General features: G+C 54.7%; 1 protein-coding gene across 4 annotated transcripts; it reads right to left on the bottom strand.

Annotated features, from left to right (window-relative positions):
• Positions 1-196: 196 nt before the first annotated feature.
• Positions 197-20,743, bottom strand: VASP (vasodilator stimulated phosphoprotein). Of its 4 annotated transcripts, none has more exons than XM_031004140.3 (13): positions 19,570-20,743; positions 9,352-9,523; positions 9,092-9,257; positions 5,781-5,865; positions 4,978-5,027; positions 4,614-4,855; positions 4,377-4,477; positions 3,509-3,560; positions 3,323-3,359; positions 3,059-3,104; positions 2,526-2,616; positions 1,181-1,238; positions 197-1,044 (listed from the first exon to the last, which is right to left on the bottom strand). In XM_031004140.3, exons 1-13 carry the CDS (start codon positions 19,572-19,574, stop codon positions 1,007-1,009), a joined length of 1,143 nt encoding a protein of 380 aa, XP_030860000.1. In that variant the 5' UTR covers positions 19,575-20,743; the 3' UTR covers positions 197-1,006. The 4 variants fall into 4 exon arrangements, with proteins under 4 accessions (XP_030860000.1, XP_055225719.1, XP_030860002.1 ...); XM_055369744.2 differs by having other exon boundaries at positions 3,323-3,356; positions 4,377-4,474; positions 19,570-20,286; XM_031004142.3 differs by having other exon boundaries at positions 3,323-3,356; positions 19,570-20,275.
• Between the last annotated feature and the right edge of the window lie 408 nt (positions 20,744-21,151).

Raw genomic sequence — 21,151 nt, 5'->3', positions numbered from 1 at the left:
GAGATCATCCTGGCTGCGGGCCTGAGGATGAGTGAGCAGGCGCAATATGCAGGGTGGGAAGGAAGATGAAGGGAAGGTGGATTCCTGGGAGGAGGCAGGGGTTCTCAGCAGAGGATCAAATCTTCCTGGAGGGGCACCGGGGGCCGAGCACACCTCCATCCCCATCAGAACAGGCCTTCAAATCACTCCAGAGATCTTAGCATTTATAAAAACTGGCAGATTTATTCTGCAGGGGCCCATTTTCAAGAAGCTAAAGGTGAAGGTGGGAGGGGAGAAGTTTCCTCCCCTTTTCCTTTCTCCCTCATCTTATTTCCTCCAAGGGGTAAAAAAAATGGCCTGGACCCCAAAACCTGCCCAAATAAAAAATCAAAAAACTGAGGTTCCAAAAAGTTACAGCATCTTATTTCCTCATAGAAAAGGGGAAGGAGCCAGAGGGAAGGGGAGTCCCTGGGGTGGGGGGATGTCTCACCCCCAGCCCGGTGAGACATCCCCTCCCCTTAAATAGCTGCCCCAAATGGGGCAAGCCCAAGGCTATAGCATTTAAAAACTCCCACATCCCATTTTATCAAAACCAAAGAGAAAAAAAATTTTCCCTTTTCTCCCAAAACCCAAATATATATATATTTTTTTTCTTAAAAAAACAAAACTTTGAAGGCATTAAGCGTTAAAGTGAATCTAGAACAAGGGAATGTGAAATTCCCTCCTTCCTTCCCCCTTCCTGTGGGGTTCATTGGTGCATCCCCAGCAGAGGCACCCGCCCCAAGGGGATGGCAGAGGGGAAGGACCAAAGGGAGAAAAGGGCGGGGGCCTCCCCAGCCAATCAGCAGCCAGTGTGGGTGTGAGCAGGGAAGCCACACCCCCTTGGAGTTTTCCAAGTGGGATGGGGAGTGGGAACGATGCATTCCTGTGTAGTCTTCAGCCAATTCCAAGTCAAGTAGAGGCAGGGAAAGCAGGGTGACGGGCGGGGTGTGCGGAAAGGAGAAGCGGGTCTTCTGGGTCCCTGTGGTCAGGGAGAACCCCGCTTCCTCAGCTCCTGGATGAAGGCTGGAAGGAAACAAGGAGCAGAGGTCAGGGGCAGAGTCTCTGCCTCCTCCCTTCCAAAACAGGGCTCTTGCCCAGGGACATGATGACTCCAAAATAAGTAAATGTTTAAGAACAAAACCAAACCAAACCACCTCACCTTCAATGATTTCCTCTTTCACTTTCTGCAATTCCTTCTTCACCTCTTCCAGAAGCTCCTAAAATTAATGGGGTAAAACTAATCAGGAGGGGGTACCGGGACTTGCAGGAATGAATCCCCCTTCTTTTATTTTTTGAGAAGGGACCTTGCTCTGTTGCCCAGGCTAGGGTGCAATGGCACGATCACAGCTCATTGTAGCCTCAACTTCCCAGGCTCAGGTAATCCTCCCGCCTTAGCCTCCCAAGTAGCTGGGACCACAGGCACCTGCCGCCACAATCAGGTAACTTTTTCTTTTTCTTTTTTTTTTTTTTTTGAAACAGAGTCTCCCTGTCGCCCAGACTGGAGTGCAGTGGCCCAATCTCGGCTGACTGCAATCTCTGGCTCCCGGGTTCAAGCGATTCTCCTGCCTCAGCCGCCCAAATAACTGGATTACAGGTGCCCCCCACAAGGCCCAGCTAATTTTTGTATTTTTAGTAGAGACAGGGTTTCACCATGTTGGCCAGGCTGGTCTCGAACTTTTGACTTCACGTGATCCGTCCCCATCAGCCTTCCAAACTGCTGGGATTATGGCTGTGAGCCACCATTCCCGGCCTAATTTTTGTATTTTTAGTAGCGATGGGTTTCACCATGTTGGCCAGGCTGGTCTTGAACCCCTGACCTCAGGTGATCCACCCACCTCGGCCTCCCAAAGTGCTGGGATTACAGGCATGAGCCACCGCACCTGGCCTTCTCAGGTAACTTTTAAAAGTTATTTTTAGAGATGGGGTCTCCCGATGTTGCCCCAGGCTGGTCTCAAACTCCTGGCCTCAAGCAATGCTCCCACCTCAGCCTCGCAATGTGCTGAAATTACACACGAGCCACCGTGCCCTGCCAGAGTCCCCTCTTTCTTGTCGATGGAAAAGCCAGGGGGAGTAGGTTTGAGACCTACCCCTACCTCGACACCATGACATCGCTGTCAAGGTCGCAGAGTGACTGGAGGATTCTAGGGAAGAATTCTGGATCCTTGGAGCCGGAAAAGTACTGGAGAACATCCAGTACCAAGGTTGGCAAGCGCGTTCCAGCCTCCTGCCAACTCCAATTGGTGATGGACAGCTGGGTCAATGTGCGGAAAGAATTCAAGGCACTCATCGGGAATGAGCCCGGTGATAGATTAATAATGTCTGTCACAGGCGCCAGAAAAGGGCGTGTGGAGTCTCGGTCATCCTTGACCCAATCCAGTTTCTCCATTTGTCAGATTGGAAACCTGAGGTTTCTGAGATGTTATCTAGGATCATACGGCATGCCAGTGGCAGGGGCCAGACCTAGATCTCTCTTGCTGTGGTCCCCAACCTCCCCCCCAGGTTACCTGTTTCACCCTCTGTAGGTCTGAGTAATCACTGGAGCTGGGCGTGCAGGGTTGGGTCTCGGAAGTGGTCACCGAAGAAGACGACTTCATCCTGGGGGAGTTGGTGTGGTTTGGGACAGCAATGAGATTAGAGAGAGGACCTGCTTCCCCGCCTCCTATTCCAGGGATCACATTGAGCTCTGCCTTATAAATTGGGCAAGTCCAAGTATTTTTGGGGCCCCAGTTTTTTTGTTGTTGTTTTTTTTTTTTTTTGGTTTTGGTTTATTTTGTTTTGTTTTGAGACAGTCACATTCTATTTCCCAGGCTGGAGTGCAGGCACGATGATGGCTCGCTGAGGCCTCAACTTCCTGGGCTCAAGTAATCCTCCCACCTCAGCCTCCCGAGTAGCTGGGACCACAGGTAAGTGCCACCACGCCTGGCTAATTTTTGTAGAGATGGGGTGTCGCCATGTTGCCCAGGCTGGTCTTGACCAACTGGGCTCAAGCAATCTGCCCGCCTTGACCTCCCCAAGGGCCCCAGGACCGATGGCCTACCTTGGCAAGGTTGTGCTGTTCTTCTCCCAGGGTCTCCGCACAGATTCTGAGGATAGGCAAGAAATCAGAAAGATCAGGGACAAAAGACTGCCCCCTAATCAATCTTACTCCCCCAACCTCATCAGCCCCTGATCAAAGCCCCATCTCAGGAGACTACAATCCCCAGCACCATTCGCCCTGACTCTCCTATAAGGGTGCTTAACATGTGAGAACAGGGTATTCTGGGATTTGTAGTTCCTGTGGCTGGACTGGGCACTCACTCACCACTCTGGGCCGGGACTCTGGCCTCTGGCTCCTCCTGCTGGTAGGAAATAAAACTGCCATGAGCCAGCCCCTGCCACACACACCTCTGCCCATTTCCTCTTTCAGGTTCAAACCCCACACATCCCACTATCCCTACCCTCATGGTACGGCCTAAGAGATGTAGGGCAAGAAGAGTCCCTGACTTACATTGGCAGATTCATCCTTGGGGGTTTTCTCCCCAACCTGCGTGGCTTTCCTTCTGCAGGAGAGAAAAGCAAAAACACGTGCTTCCGTCACCCAACCCATCCCCTTCTGAGGGGAGTTCTAGAAATGTAGATCCTAGTGCATAGAATTCTGGAACTCCGAAAACCTAAGGAAACTCTAGTTTTAGAAATTCAAGAGATTGTGCTGGGCGCAGTGGCCTGTAATGCCAGCACTTTGAGAGGCTGAAGCAGGTGGATCTCTTGAGGTTAAGAGTTCAAGAACAGCCTGGCCAACATGGTGAAATCCTGTGTCTACTAAAAATACAAAAATTAGCCGGGTGTGGTGACTCATGCCTGTAATCCCGGCTACTTAGGAGGCTGAGGCAGAAGAACTGCCTGAACCCAGGAGGCGGAGGTTGCAGTGGACCGAGATCGCACCACTGCACTCCAGCCTGGGTCACAGAGCAAGACTCCATCTCGAAAAAAAAAAAAAAAAAAATTCAAGAGATTGTGGTTCTAGAATCAGGGTGGAGGAGGTTCTATGATTCTTATATTAGGGAACAGTAAGATTCCGAGGGTGGAGCGGTGCTGTGTTGGAACACTGAGATTGCAGGAACCTGAGTTCCCAAAATTCTGAGGCAGGATCTCCTACGGTTCTAGAATTCTGGATTTTAGAACATTCTACAGGCTACCTAGGTGGTTGCAAGCCTCAGCCATTTCATGACAAACCCCACCATTATATCCCAAACCTGGTTATCAAAGGGGGAACATTCACCAAAAGAAACAAACTAAACAGGAATTGGAGCCCTCCCCTGACTGGGCCCTACTGAACTGGAACTCCAGGTGACTTGGGGGTCCAGGCTCAGGCTCACCTCCGGGCCAGCATGGCGTTCATCTCTTCCATGAGTCCCCCACCTCCGCTTCGACCACTCTCAGCTTTGGGGGCTGTGGGCCCCCCTGAGGCCTCCTCCTGCTGGAGAAATTTAAAAGGGGCAGGAGCTTTAGGGGCAGGCCTTTTGGCCTTCCAGCCCAATGACACCGCCGGCAGCCCTGGCCTCATCCCCCATAAAAGCCCTGTTGCCCTCTGCCCACCTCTCCCGGCCCCTCACCTTGCTGACTTTCCTGAGTTTGGCTCCAGCAATAGCTGCGGCCAGGCCTGGGGCTCCAGCTCCCCCACCACCAAGGCCCTGTGCTGCCGGGAGAGGGGGTGCAGGGGGTGGTCCTCCCCCTGCTCCATGCGCTGCAGCTGGGACCCCCGAGGGGGGCAAACCTGGGGGTGGGGGGGGACCTGGAGGAGGGGGAGGTCCTGGTGGTGGGGGTGGACCCCCAGCGGGGGGAGCAGGTGGGCCTCCTGAAACAAACACAGAAAAGGGGGCAGCTGAGAGAGAGAAGCCTCATTCTTCACTGTCCAGCTGGCTGGCCACTTCCTCCAGGGAGGCCCCCTCCCAACTCCCGAAGCTATCTGAACATCACCTGCATTGGAGACCCGGCGCTCTATGTGCTCCGACGGGCCGGGCTGCTGCCTGTGGGGGGAGGCGAGGGAGCTGCCGTCAGTCAGGGCCCTAAGGATGGCCAGCGAAGGGGCCAGCGACCTCTGTCCTCTCTCTCAGAGGTCTCCAGGGAGGCTGGCTCCTAATCCTCACCCAAGCCTTCCTCCCCTAGGGAACCAAGAAGGGGGCTGGGTGAGAGTAGAGGGAATGGAGGGCAGGGCAGCGACAGGGAGAGATCAGGATGCGAGATCCCAGTCACTAAACTGTCAGGAACACCGAATTACAAAATGCCCAAGATTCTTTCTTTTCTTTTTTTTTTTTGAGACTCTGTCACCCTGGCTGGAGTGCAGTGGCTCGATCACTGCAACCTCTGCCTCCCGGGTTCAAGCGATTCTCCTGCCTCAGCCTGCCGAGCTGGGATTACAGGCACGGGCGCCACCATGCCCGGCTAATTTTTGTTATCTTCAGTAGAGACGGGATTTCGCCATGTTGGCCAGGCTGGTCTCAAACTCCTGACCTCAGGCGATCTGCCCGCCTCGGCCTCCCAGAGTGCTGGGATTACAGGCGTGAGCCACCACGCCCAGCCACAAGATTCTTTCAACCACCATATTCTGATTTCCAGGAATCTGCAGGGACCAGGAGGTTCTGCAACTCTGAGTGTCAGAAGTTTCTTGAACATTCTGAAAACTGCAAGTTGGCTGGGTTCTGAACTCTAGGAGTCAAGGGTTCCAGAACATATGGAACTCTGGCAGCCGCTAAGGTTCCCCACCCAGGGCCCAGCCCCACCTTTTCTGCTGCTCCACCTCCTCCGGGGAGGGGCCGTTCGGGACCGACCAGGTGGGAAGTGCTGGGGGTGGAGGGGGCCCACCTCCTGGAAGGTGAGAGAGAAAGGGCCATGAGTCAGTCCCGGAACTCTGATCAGCTCTTAGCGCTTCCCTTGCTCTCCCAGGCCTCCCAGGAATCCTGCCCAGAGGCGCTCACTTCCTCCTTCCAGAGGCCCTGAGGCTCCAGGCCCAGGAGGACGCACATTGGGAGGTGAGGCAGCACCAACTTCCCTGGCCTGAGTTGCCCTAAGGTAGGTGCTGTTGTGATGTCCCAGTGACAGGAGAAGCTAAGGCCCGGGGAACAGTCACTTGCCCCAAATTTCTCCAGGGTGGAATGTGCAGGAACAAGACTTGAATTGAGGCTGATTCCAGCAGCCAGGCTCTTAACCACTGTTGGTTTGTTTTGAGACAGAGTCTCACTCTGTCACCCAGGCTGGAGTGCAGCGGTGCAATCACAGCTCACCCCAGCCTCCGCCTCCCGGGTTCAAGAGATTCTCCTGCCTCAGCCTCCTGAGTAGCTGGGATTACAGGCGCCTGCCACCATGCCTGGCTAATTTTTGTATTTTTAATAGAGACGGGATTTCACCATGTTGGCTAGGCTGGTCTCGAACTCCTGACCTCAAGTGATCCACTCGCCTCAGCCTCCCAAAGTGCTGAGATTACAGGCGTGAGCCACCGCACCTGGCCCCTGGCTAGCTCTTAACCACTGTTACAGCCACTTGGACCTTACCTAAGAACCTGGAAAGGTAAAGAGCTTCTTCCTCACCTACCTCCAGGCCTCTGGCCCTAGCACCTGAATTGAATTGGCTACGAATTAACAATGAATTAGCCCCAATTTACAGATGACTAAACTGAAGCCCACTGTATTTTTCTGTGTGCCCCAGAGGAGCAAGCCCCTTCCGCACTAGCACAGAAGTTGTCCCACGAAGCAAACACCCCTGCATTTGGTGACTTTCAGTTCTACACCAGTGATTCCAGGCCAGATGCATGGCAGTCACCTAAAACCTCACTACTCAGTCACGTCCGCAGACCAGCAATCTGGGTATCACCAGGGCACTTGTGAGAATGTGGAGTCTCAGTCCGCCCAGCCCACCTGCACCAGAGCCTGCACTTTAACCAGATCCCCAGGTGATTCATGTGCACGTTAAGGTTTAAGAAATAGCAACTGGGCTGGGCGCGTGACTCGCGCCTGTAATCTCAGCACTCTGGGAGGCGGAGGCGAGTGGATCACCTGAGGTCAGGAGTTCGAGACCAGCCTGGCCAACATTGCGAAACCCCGTCTCTACTAAAACTACAAAAATTAGACAGGCATGTTGGTGCGCACCTATAGTTCCATCTACTCAGGAGGCTGAGGCAGAATTGCTTAAACCCAGGAGGCGGAGGTTGCAGTGAACTGAGATCATACCACTGCACTCCAGCCTGAGAGACAGAGTGAGACTCCATATTAAAAAAAAAAAAAAAAAAAAAAAAAAAAAAAGAGGCCAGGCGCAGTGGCTCACGCCTGTAATCCCAGCACTTTCGGAGGCCGAGGCGGGCAGATCACGAGGTCAGGAGATCGAGACCATCCTGGCTAACACGGTGAAACCCCGTCTCTACTAAAAATACAAAAAATTAGCTGATGTGGTGGCGGGTGCCTGCAGTTAGTCCCAGCTACTCGGGAGGCTGAGGCAGGAGAATGGCATTTACCCGGAAGGCAGAGCTTGCAGTGAGCGGAGATCGCGCCACTGCACTCCAACCTGGGGACAGCGAGACTCCGTCTCCAAAAAAAAGCAACTGGGCTGGGTGTAGTGGCTCATGCCTGTAATCCCAGCACTTTAGGAGGCTGAAGTGGGAGGATCACTTGAGCCCAGGAGTTCAAGACCAGCCTGTAGACCATCTCCACAAAAAGTAAAAAAAAAAAAAAAATTTGAAATGATCCAGGTGGCCAGACATAGTGGCTCACACTTATAATCCCAGCACTTTGGGAGGCAGAGGCAGGTGGATCACTTGAGGCCAGGAGTTTGAAACCAGCCTGGCCAATATGGTGAAACCCCTTCTCTACTAAAATACAAGGGCCGGGTATGGTGTCTCATGCCTGTAATCCCAGCACTCTGGGAGGCCTAGGCAGGCGGATCACAAGGTCAGGAGATAGAGACCATCCTGGCTAACACGGTGAAACCTTGTCTCTACTAAAGATACAAAAAATTACCCGGGCGTGGTGGCTCACACCTATAGTCCCAGCTACTCGGGAGGCTAGGGCAGGAGAATCGCTTGAACCCGGGAGGCGGAGGTTGCAGTGAGGCAATATCGTGCCACTGTACTCCAGCCTGGGCGACAGAGTGAGACTCTGTCTCAAAAAAATAAAAATAAAAACAAAATACAAAAAAATAGCTTGGGCATGGTGGCACATGCCTGTAATCCCAGCTACTCAGGAGGCTGAGGCACAAGAATCACGTGAACCCGGGAGGTGGAGGTTGCAGTGAGCTGAGGTTGCACCACTGCACTCCAGCCTGGGTGACAGAGCAAGACTCTGTCTCAAAAAACAAAACAAAAAAAGAGCCAAGTATGGTGGTGCACACCTGTATTCCCAGCTACTTAGGAGGCTGAGGCAAGAGGATCACTTGAGCCCAGGAGGTGAAGGCTGCAGAGAGCCATGATTGTGCCAGTGCACACCAGCCTGGGCAACAGAGCGAGATCCTGTTTCTGGGGCGGGACCTACCTATGTCTTGATCTGGGAGGTGGTTTCCCGGGAGTGTGCCTGTGTAAAGTTCATGGAGTACTGATCCCTGAGTAATCGTGCATTTTTTTTGTGTGTTTGTTTTCTTTCTGAGACGGAACCTTGCTCTGTCGCCAGGCTGAAGTGCAGTGGCCTGATCTCGGCTCACTGCAACCTCCACCTCCTGGGTTCAAACACTTCTCGTCCCTCAGCATCCCGAATAGCTGGGATTACAGTCGCGCACCACCACGCCCAGCTAATTTTTGTATTTTAATAGAGACGCAATTTCACCATGTTGGGCACGGTGAAACTCCTGACCTCAGGTAATCCGCATGCCTCGGCCTCCCAAAGTGCTGAGATTACAGGCATGAGCCACGGCGCCGGGCCAATGGTGCATTTTATACACAGGCGCACACGGTCACACCGGAATGCACAAAATCCTAGTGATAATTTTCCATGATAACAATGAATTCGCTCCATTTTACCGACGAGTAAACCAAGTCCCAGCAGGGTAAAGCGGCAGCCCCAGGCCACACAGCCGCATTCACTGGTCCCCTTTGCCCGCCGCCATTTCTGACCTTCCAACGCCTCTAGGGCACTGGCCATGCCGGCGGCAAACTGGGCCGCATCCTCCTTGCTGCCGAAGTTGAGGCCCCAGACCTGGCGAGCGTCGCGCCACTGATGGAAGTTGGGGGTGGCCTGGTTATACTTGACACCCCGGACGATGGCACAGTTGATGACCACCTGGTGGGAGGGGAAAGGGGGGTGAGGGGCGGCGGGCGCAGGGGTGGGGCTGGTAGGGGTTCAGCCCGCAGAGGGGGCCGGTGGGAAGCTGCACCTGCTGGTCGGGCTGCATCTTCCGGCCCACGACGCGAAAGGAATTGGCCGTGGGGTTGTGGTAGATCTGGACGCGGCTGAAGGCCTGGGGACCCGTGCCAGCAGGGAGCCATCGCTTGTTGCCATCATCATAAAGCATCACAGTGGCCCGGCTGGAACAGATGACCGTCTCGCTGCAGGCGGGAGGAAAAGGGAGAGGGGCCAGTCACCTTCTTATATGGGTCTCTCCTGGGAGATTCCAAGGGACAAAGACAGAGTGTGGAAGGAAGAGAGTGACACAGAGGGAGGCAGGAGCCACGTGGACAGAAAGAGACGGGGGAGACAGATCAGGAGAGAAAATCAGATCAGGAGAGACAGGCAAACACACAAACGAGATGCAAGAGACAGGCAGACACGGGGAGGGAGAAACTGGAAGTGGAAGAGACAGACGCAGAGAGAGGTGGGAAAGGGAGAGTCGGGTTGACAAAGAGGAGAGAGACAGACTGAAAGGCAGACAGACAGACAGACAGATGAACAGATGGGGGAGGGGTGGGGAAAAAGGATGGGCAGACAGGGGACCTGGAGGAAGAGGCAGACACAGAAAGAGATAAAGATGGTCTTGGCGTGGTGTCTCACACCTGTAATCCCAGCACTTTGGAGGTTGAGGCAGGAGGATCACTTGAGCCCAAGCATTTCAGACCAGCCTGGGCAACATAGTGAGACCCCATCTCTAATAATTATTATTATTATTATTATTATTTTTGTTTTTGAGACAGAGTCTTGCTCTCTGTCACCCAGGTTGGAATGTGGCCTCGACCTCCTGAGCTCAAGCGATCCTCCCACTTCAGCCTCCCAAGTAGCTGGGATTACAAGCATGCACCACCACACCCGACTAATCTTTTTTTTTTTTTTTTTTTTGAGACAGAGTCTCACTCTGTCACCCGGGCTGTAATGCAGTGGCATGACCTCGGCTCACCGCAACCTCTGCCTCCCAGGTTCAAGCCATTCTCCTGCCTCAGCCTCCTGAGTAGCTGGAATCACAGGCATGCACCACCAAGCCCAGCTAATTTTTTGTATTTTTAGTAGAGACGAGGTTTCACCATGTTGGCCAGACTGGTCTCGAACTCCTGGGCTCAAGTGATCCATTTGCCTCTGCCCCACAAAGTGCTGGGATTACAGGGGTGAGCCACCACACCCAGTCCACAAAAAAACTTTTTTAATGAAAAATAAAAAACAACACAACAAAACTAATAAGAAGGAAAAGATAAAGATGGAGAGACAGGCTGAGGGGTGTAAGAGGTCGAGGCCAACGCCAGTGGGGGGGATGCAGGTTAGCAGAGCAGAGGGCAGGAGGGAAGACAGAGGGGCCAGAAGGAGGCCAAGAGCCCAGAGCTGCACTAGGGACCAGCCCCTGCCTGACCTCAGTTTCCCTATCTCTACGCACCCCCCCCCCCCACCCCACCACTGCCTGCTCAGGAAGAAGCTGAGGCTTGGGAGGGGAAGTGTGAGGCCTGCAGCAGGTTGGGGACCCATCCCAGACCTCTGAGCTCTTCCTCCAAAGGGACTTCCCGCTGCCCACCCATCGCCTGGCTCCCCAGGGCACTAGCGGCCATTCCCCAGATACTCCCTGCTCTGTGTCTGGCCTGTATTGGGTGGGGCTGGGGATGAAGACACAGCAGTGACACAGACAGCCCCGGCACCACCCTCTTGGGGCTCACAGTCCAGTGTGGGAGACACAGCTGTCCCCAGACAGTACCAACCCAGGGATAGGACCAAGGAGCCCAGGGTCTGGGGGTGCCCTGAAGGAACGCCTGCCCCAGCCTGGAGAGTCAGGCAGGACTTCCTGGAAAAGGCAACATCTGACTTAGCCTGGGTGGGAGGTGTCAGTAAACTGGTGCAGAGTTCAGGAGCTGATACCCCCAGACCTGGGTTCAAATCCCCACTGAGCCACCTACTTCATGTGACTCAGGCACATGACCTTCCCACTCAAGACCTCTTCTTGCCTGTGAACTGGGAAAATGACAGTCCCCACCTCCAGGGCAGTGGGGGAGGGGCACATGAATCTGGGCACCTAAAGGGCTTGGTACAGCCGGGTGTGGTGGCTCACGCCGGTAATTACAGCGCGTTGGGAAGCTGAGGTGAATGGATCGCTTGAGCTCAGGTGTTCGAGACCAGCCTGGGCAACATGGTGAAATCCCATCTCTACAAAAACGTACAAAGATTAGCTGGGCGTGGTGGTGTGCACCTGTAGTCTGAGCTACTCAGGAGGCTGACGCAGGAGAATCGCTTGAACCCAGGAGGTGGAGGCTGCAGTGAGCTGAGATCACGCCATTGCACTCCAGCCTGGGCAACAGAGCGAAACTCTGTTTCAAAAAAAATAAAAAAAAGCTAAGTGCTTGGTACAGCGTCCCGCACACGCCGAGAGCTCAGTAACTGTCAACATATCCGTCTCATGGGCACCACTGGAGCCCGGGACAGCTACAACCCTCGGGACCCTCCCACCAGCCCCTCTGGGAGGTTCAATCCCCTCTCCCCCAGTGAGGAAACTCAGGCCTAGACAGGAACTCAAACAGGAAGTGACTTGCCCAAGGTCACACAGGGGAAGGGGAAGCACTGGTCTCCTCCCCACCCCACCCACACCAGGCTTTTTCCTGAAATGGGGAAGTTGGTGGTCAGAGGTTTCCGGGGACAGAAATTAGACAGCCCCCGCAAAGCCTCTGTCTCTAGGAGGGCTGGGGGCTGGGTGTGACACTGACGCTGGGAAGTCAGGGCAGGGAAAGTCCCTAGGCAGACTCAGCTGTGGGTAGGGACCTGGGGTAGGGACCCTCAAATTTACCTAATTGTGCCATCTCCCTCTTACTAGGCATTTCAGGTGGATCAGGGGCCTTAAGCCCCTCCCCCAAAGTCACTCATTTTATTCTCACTGCAGCTTATCCAGAGAGCCACTCAACCTAATTTTGCAGGTGAGAACTAGAGGCCCAGAGAGGTTGAGTGACTTGCCCACAGTCACACAGCTAGTGAGGAATAGAGTGAAGATGTGAATTCAGGCTCCCAAGCCTTAACCACCGGGAACTGTGTGGGCCCCACCCAAACACCAGGTGCCCTTTCCAGACAAGCACAGCCTCAGGGGCTGTTTCTGGCTCCTGCTGCCCCTGGCAAGGCAGGGTTAAGGCCTCGGCCTCACCCACACCTGCCACCCACACCCAGGGCCGACTCTGGCCAGGAGCCCGGGGCTGCTGCTGCCCCGCCCTGGCTGCACTTTGCTCTCCCAGGCAGCCCTGCCCTACTGAGGCTGTGGACTGGCCGGAGAACAGGGCGCCTGCTGAGTGACCAAGGGGTGGTCTTGCCCCTCTCCAGGGAACACTATACCCATTGTAACAGAAGGATCCTGTTAAAACACAAGGTGGGGCGGGGAACGGTGGCTCATGCCTGTAATCCCAGCACTTTGAGAGGCCGAGGCGGGAGGATTGCTTGAGTCCAGAAGTTCAAGACCAGCCTGGGCAACACAGTGAGACCCCCATCTCTAAAAAACAAAACAAACTAACAAAAACCTACAAGGTGGGATGTCTCTTCTTCTTCTTGAAGGCTCCAGGCTCCTACGGAATCAATGCCAAGCTCTCTCCAGGGCCTCCGTGATCTGTGTGTCCTCAGATCTCATTTCTTCCCGCTCCACTGTCCCTTGGGGACTCTGTTCCAGACCCTAGGCCTCCTACCCCCATGCTGCTCTTCCCGCAGGCCAGACACATTCCTGCCTCGGGCCTGTGTGCTGCTTCTTCCTCAGGCGTAGCCTCTCCCCACTTTCAGGTCTCTCTTTAGATGTCACCCCTTCCAAGAAGCCGTCCCTCACTCCCTTAGCTGGAAACGCTTCTCTCCTTTTCATCCCCTGCTGCACATTTCATAGCAGTGACCCCTGCCCAACACAATATTTGTCTGTCTCCGCTGCCAAAAAGGCAGAAATTTGTGTCCCAATTGTTCACTGCTGTGTCCCCAGAACCTAGAATCGTGTCCAACACATAGTAGGGACTCAACAGTTACGAAACATCTGTAAAAAAAGGCAAACTTTGGCCAGGGGAGGTGGCTCACGCCTGTAATCCCAGCACTTTGGGAGGCTGAGGCAGGAGGATCACTTGAGCCCAAGAGTTTGAGATTGGCTTGGGAAGGCTGGGTGTGGCGGCTTATGCCTGTAATCCCAGCACTTCGGGAGGCTGAGGCAGGAGGATCACTTGAGCCCAAGAGTTTGAGATTGGCTTGGGAAGGCTGGGTGTGGTGGCTTATGCCTGTAATCCCAGAACTTTGGGAGGCCAAAGCAGGTGGATCTCTTGAGGTCAAGAGTTCGAGACTAGCCTGGCCAACATGGTGAAACCCTATGCCTACTAAAAATACAAAAATTAGCCAGGCGTGGTGGCTCATGCCTGTAATCCCAGCTACCCAGGAGGCTGAGGCAGGGGAATCACTGAACCCAGGAGGTGGTTGCAGTGAGCCGATCTCAGGCCACTGCACTCCAGCCTGGGAGACAGAGCGAGACTCTGTCTCAAAAAAAAAAAAAAAAAAAAAAAAAAAGGACAGAGACTGGCTTGGGCAAGATGGTGACCTCCGTCTGTACAAAAAATTTTAAAATTAGCTGGGTGTGGTGGCGCTTGCCTGTAGTCCCAGCTACTCAGGAGGGTGAGGCAGGAGGATCACTTGAGTTCAAGAGGATGAGGCTGCAGTGAGCCACGTTCAGGTCACTTGCACTCCAGCCTAGGCGACAGAGCAAGACTCCCTCTCAAAAAAAGGCAAACTTTTACCAAGGGCACCTAACATTTCTCAGTCAGCCTGGGTCCCAGGCACTCTTCTTGGTGCTTGACACCAATTTCCCTGCTGCATGACTCTACAACCTCATGGGATAGGCTCTGACGCTCACCCTTTTGACAAGGGGGAATTGCAGGCACAGAGGAGTGAAGGCACTTGCCCCAGATCACACAGCAAGTAAGCAGAGGGGCTCATAGTTGAAACGAAGTTCCCACAAGTTCTTAACTTCATTTAAAGATGAAGAAGCAGAGCTAAATTGAAATTTTTAATAGCCAAAGTACAAGGTAGTGTTGATCAGAGGCTTTACAAAAAAAGAAAAGGTCGGGTGCGGTGGCTCATGCCTGTAATCCCAGCACTTTGGGAGGCCAAGGCGGGCGGATCACAAGGTCAGGAGTTTGAGACCAGTCTGGGCAACATAGCGAAACCCCGTCTCTACTAAAAATACAAAAAATTAGCCAGGCGTGGTGGCGGGCGCCTGTAATCCCAGCTACTTGGGAGGCTGAGGCAGGAGAATCACGTGAACCCAGGAGGCGGAGGTTGCAGTGAGCCAAGATCACGCCACTGCACCCCAGCCTGGGGGACAGAGGAAGACTCCGTCTCAAAAACAAAAACAAACAAACAAAAAAGGTAGGCTAGGCGCAGTGGCTCAAGCCTGTAATCCCAGCACTTTGGGAGGCCGAAGCAGGCGGACCTCTTGATGTCAGGAGTTTGAGACCAGCCTGACCAACATGGTGAAACCCTGTCTTTACTAAAAATAGAAAAATTTGCTGGGCGTGGTGGCACGTGCCTGTAATTCCAGCTACTCAGGAGGTGAGGCAGGAGAATCGCTTGAACCTGGGAGGTGGAGGTTGCAGTGAGCTGAGATCGCGCCACTGCACTCCAGCCTGGGCGACAGAGCGAGACTCCATCTCAAAAAAAAAAAAAAAAAAACAGTGAGGAGCATATATAAATATATCTGCACTCAGAGTGGTGATATATGCAGAGACTGTTTCCCAAGACACTAACTGTGGCTGCCTCCATTGAGGGGAACTCAGGAACTGGGGAGGGAAGAAACAAATATTTTGTACCATTTATCTTTTGAGACAGAGTCTCTCACTCTGCACCCAGGCTGGCAGTGGTGTAATCTCAGCTTACTGCAGCCTCCACCTCCCAGGTTCAAGCAATTCTCCTGCCTCAGCCTCCCAGCCTCCACTTCCCGAGTTCAAGCGATTCTCCTGCCTCAGCCTCCTGAGTGTCTGGGATTACAAACGTGTGCCACCACGCCAGACTAATGTTTCTATTTTTAGTAGAGACGGGGTTTGGGCGTTTGCCACATTGGCCAGGCTGGCCTCAAACTCCTGACCTCAGGTGATCTGCCTGCCTCGACCTCCCAAAGTGCTGGGATTACAGGCATGAGCCACCAGGCCCAGCCACCATTTCAATAATTTCAATAAGTATTTCAAACTGCTTATTATTTATTTTCTTATCATGGGTTGAAATTACCTATAAAAACCTAACTCACTACTTAAGTTCAATAAATAAAACTGTAAACTACACAAAAGCCAGAACGAAAATCCCATAGCCATAAAACGGGGGTGCGGGGGCTGTGAGATGGAAAGGAGTTCTGCCCATTTCCAGTGTGTTCTCCCGAAGTCTAGAACCCTCCATTGGACATGAGAACACTTTAATTTTCCAGCCAGCCCAGGACCCACTCCTCCCTGCAAGTCCCCACATTTTGGAAAACTCTAGCACATGGCGGATGAAAAGACGGTTCAAGTTGCCTCCTTGTTGTGTGGCTTTGCCTCTCTGAAACTCAGTTTCCAGCCCTGGAAACAATAACTCACTGGGTTCATTGTAAGGATTAAAAGAGATAATGGACAAAAAGCCCTAAACGCAGCAACTGTAACTTGGTACACGCTCCACATGAAGGAGAGAGCTTCCCATCACCAGAGGTAATCAAGCATGGTGAATCCGGTTTTCACAAAACTTCCAGACTACAGTCTTACCCTTCCCTTCACTGTCCCCTGAACCCAAGACTTAGCCCATACCCTCCTTATACCATAAAACCTATGATACATATACACCACCCTTCCAAAGGACAAATCTTCTTTTGTCAGGGATGGGGCTACTCTAGTCCCTTCCTGGTGGGCCTCAGTTTCCCGTAAGTGAATAGGAAGATAAATGTTGCAGCTTCGGTTTCATTTGGCTTATCTGAATTATCTTAAGTGTTTTCACAGTGAAAGCATGTTCCTTTTTTTTTTCTTTTTCTTCATTAAGAACACGGAAAGCATGTTATCTCTATTTTATTTTATTTTTTTTGAGACAGGGTCTCACTTTGTCACCCAGGCTGGAGTGCAGTGGCAAGAATATGACTCATTGCGGCCTCAACCTCCCCAGCTCAAACGATCCTCTCGCCTCAGCCTCCAGAGTAGCTGGAACTACAGGCGCATGCCACCACACCCAGCTAATTTTTGTATATTTTGTAGAGACGGGGTTACACCATATTGCCCAGGCTGTTCTCAAACTCCTGGGCTCAAGCGATCCTTCTGCCTTGGCCTCCCAAAGTGTTAGGATTACAGGCATGAGCCCCGGTGCCTGGCCCTGTTTGACTTTAATAGGCACCTTGTCTAACTTTCCTGTGCCTCAGTTTCCCCATCTATAAACTGAGTACCGGGGTGGGGAGGCCACAAGGTTGTAATAGTATCATTGTTCGAACTGCCATGAGGGGCCAGGTGTGGTGGCTGAGGTCTGTAATAATAACACTTTAGGAGGTACAGGCAGGCGGATCACCTGAGGTTAAGAGTTCGAGACCAGCCTGGCCATCACGGTGAAACCCTATCTCTACTAAAAATATAAAAATTAGCCGGGCATGGTGGCAGGCACCTGTAGTCCCAGCTACTCGGAAGGTTGAGGCAGGAGAATCGCTTGAACCCAGGAGACGGAGGTTGCAGTGAGCCGAGATCATGCCATTTCACTCCAGCCTGGGCAACAAGAGCAAAATTTCCGTCTCAAAAAAAAAAAAAAAAAAAAAAACAGCCAGAATTGCTGTCAGGCACAAAAATGCCCCACATAAAATAGATGCTTGATCAAATGGTCTCTTATTTTTTAAAAATAAAAATAGCTATTATTGGAAGAAGAAAGAAATGGACCCCAGTTCTCCCCAAGTCCCTTCTGCCCTGAGATTCTAGACCTCTGCCTCGCTTCTCTGTCTTCCCAGCACCCCAGCTCCAGTCCCGGACACAGCCAACACTCAACAAATATTTGTCAAACTGGGAGAAAAAGAACTATATCTTGTAATTTTCCATCTTAACATCCTCTCTTCCAACTGCCCCCAGGACTGTCCCCAGCCAAACCAGCCAGAAATCAGAGGATCCTAGGCTCCTCCACCCCTCTAACGTTGCCTAGGAATTTCTGAGGGATCTTGGCCATGTCTTTTTCTCTTTGAGCCTCAGTTTCCCCAGCTGGGTAATAGGGGCATGGGTTTTGAATCCTGGCTGTCCTTGGAGAAGAGGCACAGCCCAGGAAGTCGGGTGTGACCACCTGCAGGGGAGACCCCCTGGAAAGGTGGGAGTGGCCTTTTGGTGGGACAGGCATCTGGTCATTTCTGCACCGCACCCCACCCCAGCACCCCCACAAGACGGGATGCTTGGCCACCACCACAGCAAGAGGTGGGCCTTGTGGGAGGGCCAGGGCTTCCAGGGCTGGTGCTGGTGGTGGTGGTGGTGGTGGTGGGGACAGGGGGCCGGCCCAGACACCGCTCCTGCCCTTTTACGGTTGCAGTGAGTGAGGCAGCACTAACTCGGACATCCGCCATCCGCCTTCCACCGAGCCTGGGACCGGAAACGCGAGGGGGGGTGGAGGGGCGGGGCTGGGGGGCAAGGGGAGAGAAGAGTCCCGGAGGAAGAGGGCGAAGGAAGAGAGCGACGCTCCCTAAACTGACCCCTCTCCAGGGCGGACTTGGAAGGGATGTTGCTATAATGGGGAGCGGATAGGCAGGAAGTCTTGAGGGTATCTGTGGGTGTCCTCCTTGCTCCAAATTTTCCAGCCATGCCTTTCACATCAGAAGGAACAAACGCGGGAGGGGGATTCTCTAGTGGTCATAAAAAGGAATGCCACGCCACTCCGATGTCAAAGGGCAGGGGTTCAGGAAATGCGGGGGATGTGGGCACCACGGGGTTAATCCCCCGCCGTCCCCAGGGGCCTCCCTGCTCAGGCTGGGGGCTTTGGGGCAGGAAGTCCCAGAGAGAGTAGAGGAAGGGAGATAGTATTGTCAGGCTCTGGCCCCATGGGAGAGATTATGGGGGGCCAGGGGAGGGAAGAATAGGGGGGATGGTTGGGCCCCCCTGCCCACACTGGCCCCGCCCTCAGGTGAGCCCAGGAGTTCGGGGGAGGCCCCGGCCAGACCAAATCCCTGGGTCCCTTAGGCCGCCACCCCCAGGATTAAATTCCTGGGAAGATAGCTGGAATTATCTGGGAAGCCTGGGTCCCTAGGGAAGAGGGCTATGACCTTGAAGCTTTCCAGCTCCCCCTCCTCCAACCCCAAGGCTCCGGGTGGATAGGGGGGCGGTGAGCAAAGGGGGAGGGGCCGTGGTGGGGAAGGCAGACGGCCTACAGCGCTCGGTGCCCGCCCCCCACACCAGCTGTCTCGACAGGTGAGTCAGGAAGACAAAGGCCCCCTTCCCCCAGCTGCCGCGCCCCCTCCCTCCCCAGGGCCGCGCAGGTGGGGGAGCCGGGCCGCCCTTATGGCCCGAGGCGGGGAGCCGCCCTCTGCTCCGAGCGCCCGCTCGGTCCTAGGCACGGCCAGTTAAGCAGATTGTGTGCGGAGCGACGGGGAAGAGGGGGGTCCCACCAGACTCCGGAGGCTGCGTCCGGGTCCCTGGATCGGTTCACACCAGCCTCCTCCACAGGAAGACCTAAGTGACCCCCAAAATCCAGGGGATTAAGAAGTACCCCCGAAGTTAAGGAGCGCGGTCCCACTTGGGGAGACTTTTTCCAGCACCACGTAAACGGGGGACCTGCACACCCAGGGTCTGAGTCTCAGTCTCTCTTCCAAGTCCCAGGGTCTCCCAAATCTGTCCCCCACAATCCTTCCCGGACCTCGAGCTGAAGTTTGGGGGGAGGGGGAGGAGAGTCTGAGCCCTGCCTCAATCCTGGCATCCCTGCGGGGAGTCGCTGCCAACTTTGAGGTCCTCTAAAAAGAGTCTTAACAATTCGGGAGTCCTCCGAGCGCCCCCAAATCTTGAGGGCTCCCAGGAGAACCTCACCGCCACCACCCCCCGAGCTTGGGGAGTCAGTCGTGGAGAAGTGATCGACGGTTTTGGGGCGCGTCCAAGGGAATTCAGCTCAAATCCGAGGCTCCCAAGGATCTGTCCCCAAATTCCAGCCCGGAGCTAGCTGGGGGGGAGGGGGACAAAAGCGGGGCGCGGAGCCCGCCCGGGCGGGGACGGGTCGGGGGGCAGGTCCGGCTCACCTCATGGCTGCTCGGCGGGCGGGCGGCTCGCCCACGGGCTGGCTGCTCCCGGGGCGCCCCTGGCTGGAGGTTCAGGGGTTCGGGGCTGGCTCCGGGCTCGGCTCAGGCTCCCCCAGGGTCCCGCCCCATAGAGTCCGGCTTCCTGGGGAGAATGTGGACCGGGCCGGGGCGGGTCTCCGGGCGCCGCTTCCCTCAGGCGGTCTGATGAGAGGTTCCTGCGGCAGAAAGGGGATGCAGCGTCCGCTCCCCGGCGCGCACCCCTTGCCGGTGGCGGCTACAGTGTTACTCTTACTACTGTACTTCTCTTCGTTACATTTCGTTCCAAAATTCCACTCCCCGCACCCACAATGCCCCGCGCCTTAAAGGGGCCGCGTGCGCCTCCAGGCGAGGGGGTGGAGGGCGCTTAAAAGGGCAACTCTGCACCCTTGGCTTCCGCGATCTCGCTCCTCTCCCCAACGTTGTAGCCCAGGGGTGCACCCTGGGAGTCACCCCCACCTGGAAGGGCAAGCTTGGTGAAGGGGAAGGGGACCTCCCTTGCTTCCTAGTTCGCTCCCACTGTGGGAATTCTGAGGAGGGTCTCGGAAGGGGCGCGATTTCTTTCCCCATCGACTTCTCCATTTCGTACTCCGCTCAATTTTGGGGGTCGAGGAGGACCCTCAAGTTAAGCAAGTGGTCTCAGATTTTCTCCCTGAAATCCCATCTTCGGGACACCGCCCCTCCCCAGCGTTTCTCTTCTGTCAATTTCGGAGAGGTTACTAAGGGGCGAGCCCCCCACCCGCACGGGAGTGGAAGTCGGGGGAGTAGGGCCCAACCCCTCTCACCCAACCCCGCCCGCCCCGGGAAGGTGAGGAGGAAGTGGGCCAAGGGGGCGCGGTCGGTCGCTGACTCACAGCCGCAGGGTCGGGGGTGGGGTTGGGTGGAGGTGGGGACTGGCGAGGAGTGCGGGAGTGGGGGGCCTGGCATTCGCCCAGGGTGGGCAGGAGGCGCCGGCTTCTTTGGTGTGTAAAGCCTCCGGCCCACGCACGCCCCGCTCTGACTCAGTTTCGCCTGCGGAGGACAGCAGGATCATCCCAGCCCTCAGGAGGGCCCGGAGGTGAGGAGACCCTCCCGGGAGCCCCCGCCCCCACACGCCGGCTCCGGGCTGAGTCCAGACACCCTCTGAGGCTTCCGCAGGGTGTCTTGCCGGCCCCGCCCCGAGTGACGTCACTGATTTGGTCGCGCCCCTTGGGTAGAGCGCCACCTGGTTCGGGTGAGGCGCCCGAGCCCTGGGAAATCAGTTAGTTCCATATTTACACACGGGTAAACTGAGGCCTGGAGACAGGGAATGAATCTGGCCTATGGCCCTCTTGCCAGAGCCCCCAGAACCCGGAAAGCCACCAAGGTCTGAGTGTAAAACCAACAATTCTCAGGGCCAGCTGACTATACGAGAGAATCCACTTTTCCAGCGTATGTCCAAGCCGAGTCTCATGTCCGGATGTTGATGTTGTCCTGACCTCCTTTACCTGGGGAGCACGTCATCCTTCCAGGCCAAGCTTTGACATTAATTCCCCTCCCCTTCTCCACCCCACTCTGGGAGACCTTG

This window comes from Gorilla gorilla, chromosome 20, assembly GCF_029281585.2.
Source record: "Gorilla gorilla gorilla isolate KB3781 chromosome 20, NHGRI_mGorGor1-v2.1_pri, whole genome shotgun sequence".
Classification (NCBI taxonomy): Eukaryota; Metazoa; Chordata; class Mammalia; order Primates; family Hominidae; genus Gorilla; species Gorilla gorilla.
The sequence above is the reverse complement of the archived record's forward strand: the minus strand, read 5'-3'. Positions and strand labels throughout refer to the sequence as shown.

Bases quoted from the DNA above. Each gene is read 5' to 3' on its own strand.
- VASP (XM_031004140.3), bottom strand. The intron at 3,360-3,508 runs GTAAGTCAGGGA...ATTTCCTACCAG, and splicing joins CCAAGGATGAATCTGCCAAT to CAGGAGGAGCCAGAGGCCAG. The intron at 1,045-1,180 runs GTGAGGTGGTTT...GTTTCCTTCCAG, and splicing joins GAAAGAGGAAATCATTGAAG to CCTTCATCCAGGAGCTGAGG.